Genomic DNA, 20,061 nt, shown 5'->3' with positions numbered 1-20,061 from the left:
ATACTACAAGAAAAGGCCAGATTCTAACATACAATTTAAAGATCAGTCTGTGCCTTTAAAAACTAAAATAGTGATATTTAGAAGATAAAACAGGAAATGTGGTTTTTTTAACTTGCTGTTGCATCAGTGTTTTAGCAGCGTCTCAATATTTTTTTTACTGTTAACAGACAGGACTTAGTTCCTAGTGTTCGCAACTTCTTTAAATTCAATAAACTATCAATGGAAGAGTCAAAATATTTACACCCTTTATTCATAATTTAAGAACAAGCATGGTGAAAACCTACATTTCCTTGTTGAACTTGTGTACATTTCATTATTATACAGTTCTTGCTTGTATGAATTCCTCTTTTCTTTATCCAGCTAGCACCATAGTATAGCACATACACACACACACACACACACACACACACACACACACACACGCGCGCACACACACATGCACGCGGCCACTGTGAGTTAAGGGAAGTTCAAGCTCAAGCTTTCTGTGGGTTTAGGCCACAGCAGAGTTGTGGAGTTTAGTGTGAGAATTTTCAAATGAACACTTTGTGCATATACATAACACGTCTCTGCATAAAGCTTGTTGCAGTAACACTAACAAAAAGTAAAACACCAAGTAAAGTAAAGTAAATGCCAATGTACATTTTTTCAACAGTTTTCTTTGGCTTCAAAAGAGAACATGTGACCCATATATACAGACACACATACAAAATATTACATTAAAAAATTATCCTTTAAAGATATACCTAAAAAATATATATACAGTATATTATAACCTCATTGTGTGTACACTTCTGGTGGGATTGGGTTAGTTAATTAGTTATTTTGGTCATGATATGGCATCAGAGAGACGCCCAAAGACCCCTAACCAGACTCATACCAAGGATGTCACAATTTACAGTCAGCATCTTTAACTCTGCAGCTAATGACAAAGCAACAGCTGAAGACCTCAAGTTAAGCATTGTACATGGGAATGAGTTGTTTGTGAAGACGGAAAACGTCCTTCATCTTGTACTGTCCCATTCGATTGCGTCTGTAGTACTGACTGTACATCACAGAGGCGATGGCGAGGACCAGAACCACAAGAAGTAATGTTGCAATAATGATGTATGGAATGTAGTTGCCTGCAGAGAGTTGGGTAAGGGGTATGGGTAAAGAAAAGCAAAGAGGGTTATATACTTTTTATATACCGGTACTTATACTTCGTAGAGTCAAACTTTGCAACTGTTGTGAGAAAACTTTACAGAAAAACAATTCTGCATTTGTACTGACTGACTTTCCAGATACAATCATAAATATGAAGAATGGACACGTTAAAACATAAAACTCACCTTGGACTTCCACCGTAAACGACACTTTGACACTCCCCACTCTGTTTGTGGCAGAACAGGTGTACGTCCCTTCATGTTTAAAAGCTGCAGATTTGATATTGAAAACGCTGTTATTGTGCATTTGAGGGAGGTTATTTGATGGGAAAGTCCATGTGTAAGTAGGGGTGGGATTTCCCACAGCTGAGCAGTTCAAGTGCAGAGGGTCTCCTTCTGTGATGGTGATTGTATGCGATGACACCTCCACCCAAGGTTCATCTGTGGGTTGAATGAGAGAAGAAGAAATACAACATTGCATCAACATTAAAAACAAGTTTAACAACTGTCCATTAAAGCAGCAATGGAAAGTCCCAAATTATTTTCACTGTACCTAACAGAAGCCGCTTTCAGTTTCAAGCTACACTTGTACTATGCACAACTTTTCAATCTACTTTGTTAGAGCAACATGAATGCAAACCTGTATGAAGTGTATCTAATTGCTGTTGGAACATTTCTCTCAGAAAAATGATGTAAAACATTTCATACATTTTTCAAACATTTTTGTTTTTAGAGAGCAGCAGAAACAAGATTTAAACACAACACTGACATATTATCATCTTTTAGGCTGATATGTGTTAGCACACATTTGCCCACATTCATATCTGGAGATTTATTTCTGACCAGTTGACAAATCCAGGTTTATTTTGAATTTCCTAGTAACTCTATTTTTGGTTGCCATGTTCACCAGCCAGCTGTTTGGTGCTGAGCAGGTACAGAGGTTCATGGTGGATTTTTAGAGCTGCTCTGCTATTTGACAAAAATGATGCAGGCAGTAACGTTGAGAGTAAACAAAAACAGTAAAGTTGTAAATGAGAAAATCAAAACCAAAAAAAGAGACCGATAAACAATACAGAGTAGAGTGAGGTGGCATCTCTCTGTTGGTTCATTACAAAAGATGCTAACATGATAACCAAGCGGGTATGTTTTGATGTAGTTAATGCATGTGTTGGTTGTAGTCATATTTTTACTACATATCTAATTTTGATTTTGTCAGACTTACAGTGGACAGTACTCCTGATGTTCTGTAATGTCACCACTGGAGGAGGCTTTGGTCCTTCAGGTCCAAGTTCTAGTTCAGCTTTGCACCAGTACTGGACTCCATCATCTTCTTTACTGGGGGTGATGGTCAGAGCGTACCTCTCAGTCACTGGTTTATTGTTTGTATTATTGATGTACTGTTGTTGACCCAGTGGTGTTGTTCCTCTGTAGAAGGTCACAATGACATTTTGAACAGGAGCGACATTTTGTACTTCACACAGCAGAGTGTACTGATGACCCTCAATCATCGGCCCAGTGTGATTATTAATACTGATGGACACATTGTCTGGAGGCTCTGTGGAGACAGAGAAGAAAACGAGACAAACTGAGAGAAGTAATTAAAGACAGAGGCTGTAAACAACACCGGACACCAAATCTTTCAACATTTGAAAGAACAATTGACAATATCTAATACAACAGTCGTTCTAAATGATGAGTGTTTCAACATGAAGTTTACTTACTGTAAACAGTAATAGGCAGGATGCTACAACACTGCGCCTCTCTGACATCATCATTGTAATAGCACGTGAGTTCTGTCCCCCATTCAGTCAGACTGTCAACCTCCCATGAAATCGTGGTTCCATTTATTGTACGACTTCCCACTGAATTTTCCAAACCATAGATTGTGTTGTTGCAGGCAGACTGACACACAGAGCATGTTGCAGAGGCTGAATCACCATGTTTCACAACCAGTCTGGATGGAGTGAACACAGGTTTATCTGTGCAGTTTGTATCTGTAGGAAAGACATTAAAAGTTATTTTAAACATGTGAAATGAGTAAACCGAGGAAAACATATAAAACATGAATGAAACCAGAAGAGAAATATGCTTTTGTTAAAATGTTTGTGTCTTTATGTGATTTATCTGTGCCCACATTTCCACTACAATGCCACAGTCTCTCTCCTTATTTCCTCTGATGCTACTTTTGAAGTAAACTCACCAAATAGACTTTGACTTTAGTCACATAGTGAAGTTAAATCGTTAAATCACGTGTTTCTATTCGTATATTTGCCTCATTCTAACCAAAACAGCTCAAACCACTCACTAAATATCAATTATCTACTGCTGATTATATTGTAAAAGGTTTACAATTCAAAATCTGACTTTACACTGAATCGACGTCCTGAGAACTACAAGACGATGATCATGTGTTTTTACAGAAAAGCGCATCGCAGGCAAGTCAACAAGTAGCTGTACAATGGCGGACTATCAAACTCAACCCACAAGCTATAAAGTGGAAAACTTACCGCAACTGGACACATGGAAGTCGCACAAAATATTCAGCAAAGAAACAAACACAAGTGTGAAGGAGAACAACATTGTTTCCCGTTGGTTTTCAAAGCGCACAGTTTCCAAAAAACGCGTGGAGCGGAGCGCAGGTCAGAGCAGGACTGATGATGAACAGTCCACTGGGAGGGAAGGGGAAGATCCAACCCCGGCTGCTTAGTCATGAATGAAAAGTTCCCGTGGCTGCGTCAGTGTTAAAGACAAGGTAAGGGAAACTGAAACGATGAGGATTTCCAAGATTCTGGGGAAATTCCGGTACCATCAGCAATCTCATGACCATAAAGTACAAGACATGCGGCTACTACTCATTAGAAAGTATAGTTTTAGTGCAAGTATTTCAAGTCCTTATAAGTAAAAGTAGTAATGACAGTATATTGATAACGTCATAGTAGTATCAGAAGTCCTCCGCCCCCATTGTAATGACAGTATATAACACTGGTAATTATAATGTAGCTTCTCCTGTGGACACATAACGAAAGATAAAACACCAAATAATAGAAAATGTCTTTGTAGGAGAAGTGTAACTGTTGATAAATGATCTACTGCAAGTTAATAAATACTCAAATGCTCATATATTTGTTCAGAGATAGATGATAGTCTGTTATAAGTAATCTATTAAATGCTTGTATTCTAGTTTATAAATAAAATAGGAACTTATGATTTCCAAATGTTTCTGCCATGTAGAACTGGCACAAACATGAAACATGGGCTCTAAGGTTGTTTGGTTGGTGATGTGAAGATTTTCCAGTGCTCAGGAAGCACACTTAGCTTATCTCCTTCCGAGTGCTGTTTTCTTCCCTTTCACACCAGGGACGGCTGTGCTGGCCAAATCCTGAGATTTGAAAACTGAGTCAGCTTTATTGGTCATTTGTTATCATGACATCCAGACATTTTTCTAATTCAGTATTTCCCATAATTTTATTGTTATTTCCATGCTCCACCTGGTTAACCTTTACTTTGTTTTTACTTTCATTCAGCTCCTCCATCCTTCCCCCACTCCAGCTTGCAGCCAGAGGAAGGACTCTATCAGTAGCCCAGATATTTTAATGACTCGGTGTGAGGAAAGGAACAGCAGAGCAACACATCTGGAACAGAAAGGAAAGGTATGTCAAGTTTGGCTTTCATCACGCCACATGAGAATTGTGATACTATTGTGTAGTTCAGACAGCATTGACGATGCCAATGGTGGAAAGTAAATAAGTACATTAACTCAACATCACTCACTGTACTTAAGTAAATCAGCTTATAATGTTAATGGAGTTTTAGGCAAATACTTGCCCTTTACTTTAGTAAACTTTGCCCCATATTCTCATTTATTTTTCCATGTCTGAAAATATTGAGTTATTTCAGTTCACATGAATTTTGCATTTACACAACATTTTTGCACAACATTTTCTGCAGTTGCAAAAAACAAAACAAAACAAAAACCATGACAGCGTTCTTACCAATAATAGCCATAACCAGCAAGTTCTTCAAATTTGTTAATTTTATCAGGGAAGTGGTATAAAATGGGTAAACATATTTTGATTTTCACTGCCGACACACCTGGTATGTGAATTGGTCACTTTAATGCATTGGTTACGTTTATTTGAAAATTTTTGATGAAATTCTGGGGAACTTAAAGGAAATTGGATGCCTGGATTATCAGAAATGCATTAATAAGTATAGGGATATGTTTTGTGTATAGTATTTATCAGTGCTACATTCACATAATTAATATGAGCTTATATTTGCAATATTAGCATCAAGCCTTTAAAATCCATTCAACTTAACAATGAGTAGACGTGTAGAACAGAACAAATCTCATGTAAAGGTCATTCACAGTATGAAAATCCAAATCTCAAAAAGGAAATACATTGACAAAACAGTACAAAAGACAACTTAGTGGGAGACGAACTGTGCCCGCTTTGAGAGGGAAGTGGACTGAAACTGCATCAGGGCCTTATGACTGCTCTTGCATTAACACTTCCCCATATCCAAATTTAGACCTTCATCATGATCATTATTTACGTCATTATTTATGTGATCATCGCGGCATTCCACCACTGTTCCAAGAAAAAAGAGCCTGTGAGACATTAACTGTGAGTGATAACTGCTAGTGGTAACTGAGAGTGGGAGTCGCCTTACTTAACAACAACTGAGATCAACATTAAAGTCCATCATTAACCATCATGTCTGTTATTTCATGGCACTGATTTGCCTGCCCTTGCATGCTCATGTTGACTGTACTGTAGCAGGAACAGTAGACAATATGCTATAGCAGTTTGACACTTACTATAAACAAGAAGCTAAATCAGGATGTACTTGTAGGTGTAGACTCTCCCACATTCATGTGAGACGCCTGAATGAAATGAACCAGAGGTCACATTTTAAGAACAGCCCTCAGGTTAAAGTCTGTGCTACTTGCTGTAATGGTTAGGCCTAAACAGAAATGAAATATCAAATGCAGAATGGTCAAAGTTCAGAGTGAGGGGTTTCACTTTAAGTGACATTTTTATTTCATAGAAGGTTTTTTTTTACAGGAAATATTTCAAAATTTAACCATGTGAGAACTGAAAGGAACCAAGATGAACTTCAAATGAAGCAACAGCTCATTTTAGTTGTGAACGCAGTGGGTTACATTACGCAGTATTCTGACTTTCTTTAATGAAAGTGTGTATAGACACCTTAACCAGTGTCTATTTATAATCTACCTCTGAAGCCTGGTTGAGTCCATGAGTGTCATGTGCAGCTTCTTGGCTTCCTTCTGTATATATAACTAGGGAAGTCCCAGTAAAGACAGGTCACTCCTGTGTCTGCTGTGAGGATATTGAGACAGAAGCCATCCTGACTGTCAGCTTATGTCCCAGCTCGCTGGTGTTAGTTGATCAGAATTGGAGAAAACTGCTTAACTTGCTGTTTTGACTGGTTCGGTTTAGTGTGTTTAAGGAGGTCTGGAACAGATTTTGTGATATGTTTGGTGTGTTGTTATCTATTATCTCTCAACAGAGCAATCATTCCTCTCTGATTAAATAATGTGCTATGATGTTATTCCTACTGCTGTGTTACACAGACCAACGAAATTCTCAAGAACTGGAGCGTGGGATCTGTGCTAGTTGCAGCTTACACACTTAAGCCACATTTTTCTCACTGCTTTATTTGAAGCGATTTGAGGCATCAGGACTATGTCACAAAATAGTATGATTGTTAAATTCCTTAAGAGAGAGACACCAAAACAACAACACAGATAATGTCATGGTCTCATGATATTCATATATATATATATAATAGGACTTTAGCACTCCCCAGTGGTAGGTAGTCTGAATACACTGTGGTAGACATCTTTATAACAAAAGCAACATTGGTTCTTGTTTATTGTTTTACAAAGATCAAATTCCTGTTTAAGAATCAGATTCAGACTTTTCCCTTTTCCAGGATCTCCTCTCATTGAAAGGGAAAGTGGCTTTTAATCATTTTACCTGCTGTTGTACAAATAAACCACATGAGTAATGAAAATATTGTCTGAATAAAACACAACTATGATGTATGTAAATGTTATGAGAAGTCAGAAACAAACCCGGCTGTGACATTGCACTGAGTCACTGCATTATTATTATTTTTTTTTTACTTATTCTGTGTGGGTTAAGAAAGTACCAGGATTTAACAAATACTGAGATCATGACTCAAGGGGAGTTCCTCAAATACATACTTTAATGTATGTAGATAGATAGTACTTTTATATCTTTAAATCATTTGACCAGTTCAGAAAGTGATTGCAGTCTTTTGTCTTAATACACCCCAGTAAATTTGAAGATGAAGAAGAGGATGATGGTGGTGACGATAACCACTGAAAGCCCTGCAGCAAAGACTATCACCGGGAGCGTGTACATCCCTGCAGAGAGAACAGGGTAAGTTATTGTCTGGAATCAAGGCAGTGAGAATAATTACAAACAAAACTGGACCCTGAAGGTCAGCATGCTAAAAGTATGAACTCACCTCGGACTCTCAGGTTAAACATCACTGTAGTAGTCCCAATGGAGTTGCTGACAGAACAGTTGTACTGCCCTTCGTTAATAAAATCCACAGAGCTGATGCTAAGAACGCTGCCATTGAAGGGAGAAAGGCGAGCTGGGAGGGTCCAGGTGTATGAGGGCCTGGGGTTTCCCTGAGCTGAGCAGTTGAGTTGTACTGAGTGTCCCGCTGTGACGACGAACTCTGTGACTAACAGATCAGCTATCTGAGGCTTATCTGTGTGTTAATAACATACTTTTTATTAGAGATAAGACAAATATATGTAAGCAAGTGATTGATAGTCATGCATTACAATATGTATACACTGTAGAGAATGGGCGTTGAGTTATGTATGAATTATTATTATTTTTGTAAATATAAGTATGCTTGCAGTTTTGCAGTGTTTTTGGTTGTCAAATATCTGACCCTTTAGCTGCATGATGCTCCACTATGTTCACCAACTAGTGCATTTCTGTCTGCTGTTTGGTACCATGCAGGTTGTGTGGAGTGGGAATTTAAAGCTTTCTTTGCTTTCAGCTGCCTTCAGTAGCTGGAAACGCTAAATTTATAAACATTTACCCATCTCTACACAATGAGCTAACACTCACTATAAAGCCCTGTAAAGATCAGAGTTATCGATTTAGGTGATCATTTCCCACGTTTAACATAAAACTATGTTGTTAATATTGTCACAGCTTTTTCACAGTAATAACAGGAAGAAAAGCCATGCCAGAGAAACTGTGACCTGTCATCTTTTTATTTGTTAAATCCACATGTTAAGGTGTTAGAACAAGTTTGTTGTTGTTCTAGTGAATTACACGGTGCACACGGTGCAGGCATTTCTCAGGTGAGTAAATTTCAGGAGGAATAAGGACCTTTTGTGTGACTTGCTGCACCGTATGTTTTTACTCCAACAAACACTTACTACTCAGTAAATACCTCCTCTGTGTTTAATTGTCCCTCCTCTGTAAAAGAATAGCACACTACTGCTTTCTACACTTTGTGTCGGTGTCGGTGTTAGAAAGGCTTCCCAGTGAATAGGACTATAATCATGGAGTGAGCAGTATTTAATATAAGTACATTCTGTGTATTATAGTAGTTTACAGAGAGTTTTTAGTAGACTAGTAGTAATAGATACCTGATTTCCACGTATTACAATTATCTGCACAACTGTGCCACCTACTGGTAAACAGGCCACAACTCTCCATTATGATGATGCCAGGTGGTGGTGTGTGTCTTTTGACTGTCTGTAAGTAATTTGAAATAATAAGTAATTTCCTCCTTGTTCTATGTTGAGATATGTATGTATGTGCCACGATTGTCGAGTATTGTCTGTTCTGTTGTGCCACATGAGAGTTTACTTCTTAACTCTGTCATCAGCTTTTAGGTGGAAGAGTGGTTAAGAAAGGACTATGTTAGGAAAGTTTCTTTAATGTTTAGTTGCTAATTTTATATTTAAACCCAGTTTAATTATAATACTGTCTCATAACAATATTGTGAAGATAAATTGCAGCTATTTCCGTCAGTAAATTAATAGTTAATTAGTCCATAAAATTGTGTATTTATCTCCATTATTACTATATTAACCTGTATTGTTAACAGATTAATACTGTTTTTTGATTTGTTTTTCCCAGCCTCTAGTCCTCGTGCTAAGATAATTGAATCACAGCTGGTCTTAGCTTCATATTTCCTTTACACATGTGGAAGTGATAGCAACCTTGTCAACTCTCCGCTAGAAAGTAAGTAAACATGTCAAACTGTGCCTAAATGTGTTTATATTATCATATTATTTAAATGGAGGTTTAGTGACAGTGTTTTAAAATCATCATGGTTTACTCACAGTGAACAGTGGTGGTGATGTTTTGTGATTTCACCACTGGAGGAGGCTGCGGTCCTTCAGGTCCCAGTTCTAGTTCAGCTTTCACACCAGTACTGGACTCCATCATCTTCTTTACTGGGGGTGATGGTCAGAGTGTATTTTTCAGTCACTGGTTTACTGTGTGTATTACTGCTGGACTGTTGTTGACCCAGTGGTGTTGTTCCTCTGTAGAAGGTCACATTGACATTTTGAACAGGAGCGACATTTTGTACTTCACACAGCAGAGTGTACTGACGACCCTCAATCATCGGCCCAGTGTGATTATTAATACTGATGGACACGCTGTATGGAGGCTCTGTGGAGACAGAGAAGAAGACAAGAGACAAACTGAGAGAAGTAATTAAAGACAGAGACTGTAAACAACATCTGACATCAAACCAACATTTGAAAAAATTATTAAAAATATAATACTGTGTCGTTTAAACAGTGTTTCAACAGGAAGTTTACTTACTGTAAACAGTAATAAGCATGTTGCTACAACACTGCACATCTCTGTCATCTACATTGTAATAGCACATGAGTTCTGTCCCCCATTCTGTCAGTTTGTCAACCTCCCATGAAATCGTGGTTCCATTTATTCTATTCATTTCTTTATAACACTTAAAGTTCATCATTAAAACCAAAACAAAACCCTGTTATATCTGTCTGGGTTCGGTTGGACCAGATCTGACCTATTGTGTGTAAACAGCTGTTGTCACATTTTGATTTAAAATGACAACCGTAAAGGTTTGGTTCTGTTTTCAGATCATTTCACAGATGAAACAGATAATTAATTGAGCCGCCTGTCTTACACTGACTTCAGCCTCTCGATGTCCATCTGATCAGAAAAAGGGCGTGGGCTTGAACTTTTCTTCAAATAATGACCCTTCATTTTTTTTGAATATGTAGTTCAACTGATGGTGAAATATTACAAAAGATATTGGCAGTAAAAATTGTTTCCATTTCAGCTTCTATTAATAAATGAATTGATAAATTAAAAATGACGACTTGCACTCAATGGAAGATAATAGCCTTCCCTTTTTCAACAACCAACCTAATATTAAAAACAACTTTTAAAAGTTATAAAGTAATAAATCCCTGCCTTGAATTCTTTATAAGCACGTGGATTTGGTTGTTGCTTTTAAACTTGTTTAAAAAAATGGTTTCACTTACCAAAGCCAGTCACACAGGAGCTGGGCAGAAAACACATGGAAGAAAAAGACAAAAGAAATAGACAAAGAAACATCTTCAGTTCCAGTCTTCTAAAGCAAACCAAACAGACCCAAACCCAAATGTGGTGTGAAAGTGAATTAAGCTGCCTGTTAGTAACAAGTGAGTGACAATAACCACTTCCCGTTTGTGAGTATCCATTGAAGTGGAACAGTGTACCTCTGTGTACAGCAAATTTTATCTAGTGGCTGCTTCTTTGCAGTGATGTCTTCAAACTAAAAAACTAAACAAACTTGTTTTATTTTACATGTGTGAATAGTTTTGTCAAATGGAATCAATAAATCAAAAACAACAGTACATTCAATACAAAAATGGTAATAATGGGAGTGGAACCACTGAACTGTGTGGTTCGTAGATGACTGTGCTACCAATTAACTCACAGCCTCCTAATAAAACTGAAAACAGCTGGGTGTGTTGTTACACAGCAGGTGTGTGCAGAAAAACAAGACAATGACAAATAACTAGACAGACCAAAGAGCATATGTCCTGTGGTTGACTTCAAACGGTTCTGTGTGACGACGAATGAAAAATTTTTCTATGACACCACAATGTCAGAATTAGTATGTGGGTAAAAACATGTACTTGTCATCCATCACGAGAAGACTTCATGACTGAAACCTCAAGATGATTCACCACAAAGATGCAAAAACCTGGTAAACCTTAAAGAAAAGAAAAGTCAGGTTACAGTAAAAAAAAAAAAAGAGGCTGATAGAGTTGTATGTTAAGTTTTATAGTCTGATGAGATTTGATAATATTTCATAATTCAGCGGGACAATAATCCCAAATATACAGCTACAAGTAACCATAGAGCTGATTAAAGTTATGTGTCTGAGCTGCGTTCCACCGACTGAAGGTTGAGAGAAAACATTATTTTGCATAAGTTTCCAGTTCTGCAAAGTAAAATAAGTTTAAAGAGAGATGTGAAAGTGGATGAGTTTCACTGAGAGAAGAAAACTCCGAACAAAAATAAGTTCAGTTCGTAGTATGAGCAAGATATTATTGCTAGAATGCAATCTGATCCTCAAAGAGACTAAAAGCCAGATACAGTGGCAGGAAAAACTTTGTGAACCTTTTGGAATTTCATGGTTTTCTGCAATAATTTGTCATAAAATGTGCTCTGATTTTCATCTAAGTCACAACAAAAGAAAAAAACACAGTCTGCTGAAAATAATAGTACACAAACATTATATGTTTTCATGTTTTTATTGAACATAACATGTAAACATTCACAGTGCAGGGTGAAAAAGTATGTGAACCCCTAGCCTAATGACTTCTCCAAGAGCTAATTGGAGCGAGTGAGTGACGAGTGAGCCAACCTTGAGTCCAATCAGTGTGATGATATTGGATGTGTTGCTGAAAGCTGTCCTGCCCTTTAAAAACACACACCAGTTTTGGGTTTACTGGTTTCAAGAAGCACTGCCTGATGTGAACCATGCCTCTCAGAAAAGAGCTCTCAGAAGACCTACGATGAAGAATTGGTGATTTGCATGAAGCTGGAAAGGGTTACAAAAGTATCTCCAAAAGCCTTGATGTCCATGTGTCCATGGTAAGACAGACTGTCTACAAATGGAGAAAGTTCAGCACTGTTGCTACCCTCCCTATGTGTGGTCGTCCTGTAAAGATGACTGCAAGAGCAGAGCGCAGAATCCTGAATGAGGTAAAGAAGAATCCTAGAGTGTCAGCTAAAGACTTACAGAAATCTCTGGCACATGCTAACATTTTTGTTGACACTCTACAGCAAGGAAAACATCAAACAAGTATAGTGTACATGGGAGGACACCACGGAGGAAGCATTGCTGTCCAAAAAAAATATTGCAGCATGTTTGAAGTTTGCAAAAGAGCACCTGGATGTTCCACAGCACTACTGGCAAAATATTCTGTTGCAGATGAAACCAAAATTGAGTTGTTTGGAAAAAACACACAACACTGTGTGGACAAAAAAAGGCACAGCACACCAACATCAAAACCTCATCCCCACTGTAAAACATGGCGGAGGGAGCATCATGGTTTGGGGCTGCTTTGCTTCCTTAGGGCCTGGACGGATTGTTGTCATTGATGGAAAAATTAATTCCAGAGTTTATCAAGACATTTTGCAGGAAAACGTAAGACCATCTGTCCGCCAACTGAAGCGCCACAGAGGATGGGTGATGCAACAGGACAATGACCCAAAGCATTCAAGTAATTCAACAAAAGAATGGCTTCAACAGAACAAAATACGCCTTCTGGAGTGGCCAGATTAGAGACCTGACCTCAACCCATTTGAAATGCTGTGGCATGACCTTAAGAGAGCGATTCACACCAGACATCCCAAGAATATTACTACACTGAAACAGTTTTGTGAAGAAGAGCGGTCCAAAATTACTCCAGATCGTTGTGCAGGTCTGATCTGTAACTACAGGAAACGTTTGGTTGAGGTCATTGCTGCCACATACTTTTTCCACCCCGCACTGTGAATGTTTACATGTTATGTTCAATAAAAACATGAAAAGGTTGAGGCTAATTTGTATTTGCTGGACACTGGAGACATTTGGGATCAATATTTCAGTTTTTATTTGATGGCATTTACACCTCTGCATGTTAAACAACACAGAAATCCCCATTTTGTAGCAGATGGCTCAAACTGAATTGCTAGACGTTGTTGGAGACATTTCATCCATCCAAAAGGCTCCAGGTATTAAACCTCTGTTAGCAGGGATTCATACAGAGTGAAGGAAGTCTTCTGAATGCAATGTAAAATGCTGTCAAGAACCTCCAGCAGGCCAGTTGCCACGGAGTAGAATCTTTATTTACAAGCCCCCAAAGATGTGTATGTGTATAAAAATGGCTGCACTTTTTGAATAGTTAATGTCAAACTCCTTAAATTGAGGCTCAAGGCTTTGACTTTGTGGACCAAAATGATGCCAGTAAGAGTGACAGATTTACTATGAGGTCTCAGTGACTTTAATTTCTTTGTCTCTCAGTTATTCCAAAATTACCACACATATACACATACCTACAGACTCACAGATCCGCATGTGATATCTAGGAGGACAATAAGTGGACTTTGTACTGTATAGGAAACAAAACTGAAAGGTTTAAAGTAGAGGGTGTTTGTGCTCTTATCTTGTAGAAAAACATGTCTCAGCTTCCTTTGGATCTTTATCACTCAGTTTCCTGAGCGCTCGCCTCTAATTACAGGCCAAACTCCACAGCTCCCTCATTTAATCTAGTTCCAGCCATAGAAAGATGAAGGCAGAACTTTCATTTAAGTGTATTTTTGGCACAATAGTGTTTTTACTCAGGTGATTATGGTCAGTCAGTTCACCACTCTGGATCTTAACCATTAGATGGATTTAATTTAGGCTTTTTAAGGTGCCCAGCGAATGAAGCCTAATAACTAAGTTTTCCAAACCATTGCACATGATGTACAGTGGTGTGAAAAAGAGTTTGCCCCCTTACTGATTTCTTATTTTTTTGCATGTTTGTCACACTTTAATGTTTCTGATCATCAAACGAATTTGATTATTAGTCAAAGATAACACAAGTAAACACATCATCCAGTTTTTAAATGAAGGTTTTTATTATTAAGGCTACAAATAAATCAAAAACTACATTGCCCTGTATGAAAAAGTGTATTCTGCTGTGTACCAAAATATCCTGAAGGAGAATGTCCTAATCCAATTGAGATGCTGTGGCGTGACCTTAAAAAGGCGGTTCATGCTCAGTTATTAGGTTTAGGGGGAAAACCCTTTTTCACACAGGGCCATGTAGTTTTACCCTTAATAATAAAAACCTTCATTTGAAAACTGCATGATGTGTTAACTTGTGTTATCTTTGACTAATAATCAAATTCGTTTGATGATCAGAAACATTAAAGTGTGACAAACATGCAAAAAAATAAGAAAACAGTAAGGGGACAAACTCTTTTTCACACTACTGTACATCAAGAGCTAGTAGAGAGATTGCAACACGGTTTACAGGTTATTCATTGTTGTGATGAGTTTTAATTCAAGACCCTGAAAAGCAGCTTGACATGCAGATACGTTTTAAAAAGTTTATTGTACAGAAGATGATTGGTAAAGGTAGCATTTAGGGGCCTGGTTGGATGACTGGCAGATCCAGAATTTGACAGATTAGAGCAAATTCACGTTGAGCATGGGTCTGAAAGAGTCTGGAGACGCTGTGGTGAACTGTAACATTATCAGTGTCGGTAATGGTCTGGTCTTTTTACTTACTGTCGTGTTGTCTTAGTCTTAGTCTTTGTGGGTTTCCTTGAAAAGCTGCTGCTAAGATAAGAAGAAATAAGGGACACAGCTCTACTCCAACTCTCTATCAGGGAATCTTTGGTCGTCTTGTTCATAAAACCGTGAATTAGCCAGAATTACTTACACCTGGCTCGACTTAGTTGCTACTGTTCATTCTGGCTTTACTGTAGTGAAACACAATTATCCAGGAAGAACTGGCTGAGCTATAGGTCACATCTAGCTTTATTTAGTTATAATGGATTTCATTATTGTGTTTTTTTGAAATAACCCTGGTTGAGGTCAACTCTATTATAAGGTCAACAATTTTAATGTATTACACATTTTGGCAAATTCTACTAATGTCTCCTCCCCTTCCTGAAGCTATCTGTTCATTGTGTGCACTCAAAAGAACAACATAAAACCCCTCTGCTGTTTATATGCTGACACGCCCGGGGGATGTTTCAGGAAATGGGTTTAGTGAGTTTAGTTCCCCTGCGTAAAGCAACCTTATTTATAGTGTCAAAAAAGTATACGATATCCTGCTCCATCTGGGTAACATCCTCATTTATTCTGTTCACATCAGAAAATTAAACAAGAATATTAGTTTGTTACTCGGTTCTTATCCTCTGGTTATTTTTATGGTCAGTTAGTCATTAGCAACAATGATTTCTCCTCACATATTCAAATACAGAATGGATTCATTCTCAGCTCAGAATAAAATTTATCCACTGTTTGTCGTTTCTCGTGTTGGAATTAGTCCCACTGATGGATCATTTTAAGAGTTATCGTTTCATATCTGAGATTATCTGAATATTTTAGGAGGCTGGTTGTATTGCAACTGCAAAAAGATTCAAAACATTTTACTTGTTTTTTTTTTACTTACTTTTATTTTTTCACAGGCTACTGTGCTTACATTTACTACATGAAGTTACCAAGCCAATTACAAAAATGAACATAAAGAAATTAAACTTAAACTGAAGCATTGTTAAAATAATGTATGTACAACTTCCTCCCATCTCTCTTTGGTGAACTTCATATATCTCTTAAAACACTCCCACCATTACTCATAAGTGGTCAATGCAAAAATAACATGAATACTGATAAAACATGTAGTTCCTATAGAGACTAAAGGCAGTGCTATGCACAAAACAAGTTTTAAAAAGCTAACAGCTACAGCAACGAATACACAGCAAATAATAATACACAATTTAAGCTAAGTGGTCAGATATCATGTTGATGGCCTAAACACTTTATAGCACATAAAATGGAGTGATCAGTGGAGACAGCTTGGTGTTTATAATTGTTGTAAGCATCTACAGAAAACTGACACATACATTGTTGAGGAAATCACTCCCTCACCACAAATGTGTCACATGCTATGAGTACATGTTGTAGCTTTATCAAAGATTAGATGTATTTACATAAGGCTTTTTATAGACATTAATGTCTGCAGAGAATAAACTTTATTACTTTTGGTCTGACAGCGTTTGTGTACTTTTATGTATCACATTAGCAGGTGCAAATCTTTCTAGATGCTGCATATAAAAGAGTGAATGTGAAACAAGCAACACTTTAAACAATTAGTCCTACACTGTAATTTTACAATTATAAACAAGCTCATAAAGATGTTGTATCTGTCGTGTGAGTTTGGTGAGGCTGGTTATATGTACTGCAGCCAAATCCTCTCCTTCTGTTATCCTAACACCCACTATCATCACCACTTATCAAGCTACCAATTACAACCAAATTACTTCACAGTAATTTCTGAGATGATGCAGATCTCAGGTATGTGGTAGTGAAGTGCGCTCACTTGCATGAAGTAAAGCTGTGTTTGGGCTCTAAGCAGTTTCATGTCTGGCACCCCCAGAATGAACCTGTGTTACTGGGCAGTATCACCCAGGTCCAAACGGAAACACACTAACGAACTGATGTGGAACAACAATTTGTAAGAGAATTTACAGGCTGTTTGTTTGTCTGAGAAGCAAACAAACAAAAGTTCAACTTAGCCTTATGTCTGATGACTTAGAGTGGTCATTTTATTTTTTAGTACAGTAAATTTATGATATGATTTATGAACACTAAACTAAGATAATTAACAATATTAATAATACTGATAAAAATGAAAACATAAGTAGTCTTACGAGCTGCCTGCCAAGTTTATACACAGTGGAACTAACTGTACTGACTTCAGATGTCTTCCGGTCTCTGGTGATTTACTCAAACAAGAACGTAGAAGAAAAGCATAAGACACATTGCAAAGCCGTGAATCAAGGAGCTGCTGGGACTTCTGCTTGGTACAGTTGTGGTCGTTGTCTTTTTGGTTGTTGTAGTTGATGGTGGCAACGTAGTTGAAGTCAACTTCAAACCTATTGACAAGCAGACAGGACATGTGGTGCTGTTAATCAGCATTTTAAATGTCTTCTTGATTCTAATGCAGAACTAATTTTGTCACCAAAACTGTTGTAACCTCTAGCTGTTAATCTAAAATATAGAAAGAAATAAACAAACTAAAGGAAACATATTTGTCTAATGTTCCGGTTTTGTAAATTGGAAAGTAAAATGCTTATGTACCAGTTAACAAATTCTTGCCTGTGCACAACAGAGTGATAGATGGATGATGATGAAAGTTTGAACTCACGTTGGACGAACACATGAAACGTCACAGTTACTGTTCCCATACTGTTGCTGACAGAACAGATGTATTTCCCTTCATCTGCAGGAGTTACAGAGCTGATGGTGTGAATGCTGTCTTTCCTAAAAGGCTGGTTTCCTGGGAATGTCCAGGTGTATGAGGGGCTGGGGTTTCCCACAGCTGAGCAATCCAGTCCCAGCTGTTCTCCTTCTGTGATGTTGATGAAACGTGGATCAGATTCCCCCTTAAGATGAGGTTTATCTGTGTTTTGATTGAAAAGCAAAGGAAACAGAAAAAAAGTACAACACTGATCATTAATGCAAAAGGTAACACAGTTATAAAACACCAGAAGACTAACACTTAACCAACCTTATTATTATTATTATTATTATTATTATTATTATTATTATTATTATTATTATTATTATTATTATTATTATTATTATTATTATTATCATATCATTATTAACTCTCACTGGGTTAATACCAACATTAGTGTATTTATCATCCTCAGGTCATGCTAAGACTAAAGGCTTTTGTAGTCCAGGTAAACCTACTGAACCAAATAACAAGTTTCAACCTGGAGACGTTGAAGTTGTGTGATTATGGTGTAGTTTGTTTATAGTAACAACAGTGTAACATTTAGAAAACTGCCCCCTGCTCAGTCTAGGTCACATTAATTGACTAATTATAGTACTAGGAATTATTATTATACTGTATAACATTAGGGAATACAGTAAACATGACAGCAAGTGTTTGGATTAGTGTTGATTTAGTTTTCAGACTCACAGTGAACAGTGGTGGTGATGTTTTCTGATTTCACCACTGGAGGAGGCTGTGGTCCTTCAGGTCCCAGTTCTAGTTCAGCTTCACACCAGTACTGGACTCCATCATCTTCTTTACTGATGGTAATAGTAAAAGTGTACTGCTCATCTACTGGTTTGGTATTGTTGTTATTGAAGGACTGTTGTTGACCAAGTGGTGTTGTTCCTCTGTAGAAGGTCACACTGAGGTTTTTAACAGGAGCAACATTTTGTACTTCACACTGCAGAGTGTACTGACGACCCTCAAACATCGGCCCAGTGTGATTATTAATACTGATGGACACACTGTCTGGAGGCCCTGTGGGAACAAACAGAGAAAGATGTAGAGACATATATACAAATACAATAAGATAAACAATGTAAACAACAGCTGACAACATAATCTTAAAGTGTCTAAATACCTGAGACACAGTTTTATTAATTTCTGTTAGAGAAGTTAGATCATAACTAGTAAAAGTGTTTTGTTTAACAGGAAGTTTACTTACTGTAAACAGTAATAGGCAGGATACTACAACACTGCACCTCTGTATCTTTAACACTGTAAAAGCACATGAGTTCTATCCCCCATTCAGTCAGACTGTCAACATCCCATGAAACTGTGGTTCCATTTATTGTACGATTTCCCACTGAATTTTCCAAACCAAAGTTTGTGTTCTTGCAGGCAGACTGACACACAGAGCATGTTGCAGAGGCTGGATCACCATGTTTCACAACCAGTCTGGATGGAGTGAACGCAGGTTTATCTGAGCAGTTTGTAGCTGTAGGAAAGACAATAAAAGTTATTTTAAACATGTAAAAGTTTCTAAAACTGTACATCTACATGACAATCGGAGCTCACCACATCTCTATGTTTTACTTAGTTTTAGTCTCTGTGGTTGGTGTAATTTAATGTTGGCAGTCAAATCGGTTGTACAGGTACAAACTAATACAATGATCAGTTAGTGTCCTTGAATCTATTCATATCTACTGTAGTCTTAATATTTTGTACATGGTTACACAAGTGCACCTTAAATAAATAATAAATGTTTACAACAATAAGTTAACAATAATAAAGTTATGCTGTTTATTTACCTATTTATCAGTTTTCTCTAATCACTTTATTTGTTTGTCCACTGACAAGAAATTAATAACTGTTTATTTCCACTAATTATTTCTAGGTAATAAAAAATAGTCTGCTGACAAAAATCAACCTTCCTGAAGTGGACTGAAAGATAAAAAACTTCTCTTACCACAACTGGACACATAGAAGTCGCAAAGTAAACTGACCAAAGAAACAACCAAAACAATAAAACGTGAAAACATTATTCCGAGTTATTTTTGTATAAACTTGTCAAACATAAGAACCAACAGTGGTCAGAACGTCGATGTACTGTGCGGCTACACCCTCTTCTGGATTTCCTGTTGTATATGATTGGTGTTGGCAGGACGGCCTGTTCTTACACAGGATATCCTTTCTGTTTTTTCCTCCCAGTGTTGCTAAAAGCTGGTCACTGGTGAAAGTGAAAGTACACTGATGATGATGCCCACTTAAAGCATGTGTTTATTTTATTTTAAAAAACCATAGTGATGGTCTAAAGAGCTGAAATGTAGTAGTGAGACATGTGGTAACATAACT

At 37.4% G+C, this 20,061-nt stretch overlaps 1 protein-coding gene and 1 pseudogene across 1 annotated transcript; both read right to left on the bottom strand.

Annotated features, from left to right (window-relative positions):
- Positions 1–228: 228 nt before the first annotated feature.
- Positions 229–10,145, bottom strand: LOC113161814 (annotated as a pseudogene).
- Positions 10,146–15,899: 5,754 nt separating this feature from the next.
- On the bottom strand, positions 15,900–19,842 carry LOC113161492 (intercellular adhesion molecule 1-like). Its single transcript, XM_026359107.1, has 5 exons — positions 19,676–19,842; positions 18,932–19,204; positions 18,412–18,744; positions 17,629–17,883; positions 15,900–17,356 (listed from the first exon to the last, which is right to left on the bottom strand). The coding sequence occupies exons 1-5, from the start codon at positions 19,746–19,748 to the stop codon at positions 17,208–17,210; spliced, it is 1,083 nt and encodes a 360-aa protein (XP_026214892.1). The 5' UTR covers positions 19,749–19,842; the 3' UTR covers positions 15,900–17,207.
- Between the last annotated feature and the right edge of the window lie 219 nt (positions 19,843–20,061).

The sequence above is a fragment of the Anabas testudineus genome, chromosome 1 (assembly GCF_900324465.2).
Source record: "Anabas testudineus chromosome 1, fAnaTes1.2, whole genome shotgun sequence".
NCBI classification, from domain to species: Eukaryota; Metazoa; Chordata; class Actinopteri; order Anabantiformes; family Anabantidae; genus Anabas; species Anabas testudineus.
The sequence above is the reverse complement of the archived record's forward strand: the minus strand, read 5'-3'. Positions and strand labels throughout refer to the sequence as shown.

Bases quoted from the DNA above. Each gene is read 5' to 3' on its own strand.
- LOC113161492 (XM_026359107.1), bottom strand. From the start codon at position 19,748: ATGTTTTCACGTTTTATTGTTTTGGTTGTTTCTTTGGTCAGTTTACTT. The intron at 18,745-18,931 runs GTAAGTAAACTT...TTGTTCCCACAG, and splicing joins CCTGCCTATTACTGTTTACA to GGCCTCCAGACAGTGTGTCC. The intron at 17,357-17,628 runs GTGAGTTCAAAC...GCTTGTCAATAG, and splicing joins GTTTCATGTGTTCGTCCAAC to GTTTGAAGTTGACTTCAACT.